Source organism: Nannospalax galili, unplaced genomic scaffold, assembly GCF_000622305.1.
Source record: "Nannospalax galili isolate Female #2095 unplaced genomic scaffold, S.galili_v1.0 scaffold1275, whole genome shotgun sequence".
Taxonomy (NCBI): Eukaryota; Metazoa; Chordata; class Mammalia; order Rodentia; family Spalacidae; genus Nannospalax; species Nannospalax galili.
This window is the reverse complement of record NW_008335578.1, coordinates 207,880-209,683: the sequence shown is the minus strand read 5'-3', so window position 1 is coordinate 209,683 and position 1,804 is coordinate 207,880. Positions and strand designations below refer to the sequence as shown.

The window sequence follows — 1,804 nt, the reverse complement described above, 5'->3', positions numbered from 1 at the left end:
CTCCCTTCCCGCCCCCCCCTTTTTTCCATCTCTGTTACTCCTTTATCTCCTCTCTCCCTTCCTCTCTGTTCCTCCCTCCAATCCACCCTCCTTTCCTCCTTTCCCTTTTCCTTCCCTTCTCCCCTCAGTCCTTCCCTCCTTTCTTTTCTCCTAACATGGGATTTACAAAAAATGGAAGGATTTTCATCTTATCTGGGAGTTGCCAGCAGGACCCATTTCCCATTTAGAGAGCCTAGTCTCCAACCTGCCCTAGTCAACACTTGCATTGACTCAGGCCTAAGGATCTGTATCAGATGTTCATATCTTTAGAAATAAGAGTCCCATTTCTAAGAATGAGAATCTCAGGACTGAGCGTGTTAGGAGAGAAAATTGTGGTAGAAAAGGGCCTGCTCAAGGACCGGTGATTGTGGTTTGGGCTAGAAGCACCCCCACTCCCATTTGCACGAGGCTTTCTGTAGAGCTTTGCAGTCCCCCATTAATCTCTCTCTCCTCTACCAGTGACCGGCTTCGCACGATGACCAACGTGCTAGGGGATTCGATTGGAGCCGCCGTCATTGAGCACTTGTCTCAACGGGAGCTGGAGCTGCAGGAGGCTGAGCTAACCCTCCCCAGCCTGGGGAAGCCCTATAAGTCACTCATGGCACAAGAAAAGGGGGTATCAAGGGGTCGGGGAGGTAACGAGAGTGTCATGTGAGGGGTTTCCAGCTTCCTGCCCAGGGAGGAGGGAGGGGCTAGGAGGGGAGTCCTGGGGCCGGTCTGCTGTCCAACCGACTATGGGTTGAACACCCATGCTTTGTGTGGCTTCTTTAGGGGGCTGAGATAAAGGAGCAGGAATGAAAGGTGTCCGTGGTGTGTTAGTTACTTCTCATCACTGTGATCTAAATACATGGGAGAACAACTTAAGGGAGGAGAGATTTGTTTCATGGTTTCAGTGGCTCAGTTCAAGGTGGGAAGGCATCTTACTTCTTCATGGTGGTCAGGAAGCATTGAAGGGGAGATAGGAAGTGACTGGGGCAAGATATGACCCCCAATGGCACCCCTGCCCATGACCTACGTCCTTCAACTAAGCCTACCTCCTACTTTCCGCCACCTTCCAATAAGGCCATCATTTATGGAGCCATTGAGGGACTGATCCATTCACGAGACCAGAGTCCTGATCTGTCCCTAGAAACACCCCCACAGAGAATTTCCTAGGCACTAGCTTCAATCCAGCCAAGTTGATGAAGATCACAGGAGGCGTCTGTTCATCTGGGTATTCTTTGAGAACTGCAGGAAAGGCATGAGTGAAAAGGCTAAGGAACTAATTCCCTTGAAATTGGGGGCGAGGCACCTTCAAACTCAAGAAAGATCAAGGAGTGTTAGAGCTTATGAGGGGAGAGAAAAGCACCTGTTTCTTGTAATAAAGCAATTTGTGGTTTTTGTGTTGAGGTTCTGAAGACCTAGCAAGAATCACAGAACTCAGAAAATCCATTCTCCTCGCAGTTAGAGTTTATTATAGTGAAAGACAAAGATTAAAATCAGCAAAAGGAAACGTGGCTGGAGCTGGGCCTGGGACTGAGCAGCATGGGCGTGGAGACCACTGACACACCGCAGCAGTGGACTGCAGGAAGCAGTGTGCTACTGTCTTCATTTTATTTTCTGCTGGTGTGGTAACATACCCTGACAAATGCAACTCAAGGGAGAAAAGGCTTATTTGTTCTGGGAATTAAACCAAGACTGCCCTAGTACAGCAAGAATGCTCCAACCGTGCTCAGAAAGTGGAAAAAAAATCCTTTATTACACACAGGCTCAGTCTGAGTTCCTG

The 1,804-nt window shown here is 48.9% G+C and overlaps 1 protein-coding gene across 1 annotated transcript in view; it reads left to right on the top strand.

The window, feature by feature from the left end:
* The window catches only part of Slc1a6 (solute carrier family 1 member 6), a 29,731-nt gene extending 28,889 nt beyond the window's left edge, over nt 1-842 (top strand). Inside the window, exon 10 of the mRNA XM_008830439.1 lies at nt 499-842. Within this exon, the coding sequence (XP_008828661.1) occupies nt 499-694 (196 nt within the window). The 3' untranslated portion in view covers nt 695-842. The remainder of the gene's footprint in view (nt 1-498) is intronic.
* The last annotated feature ends 962 nt before the right edge of the window (nt 843-1,804 follow it).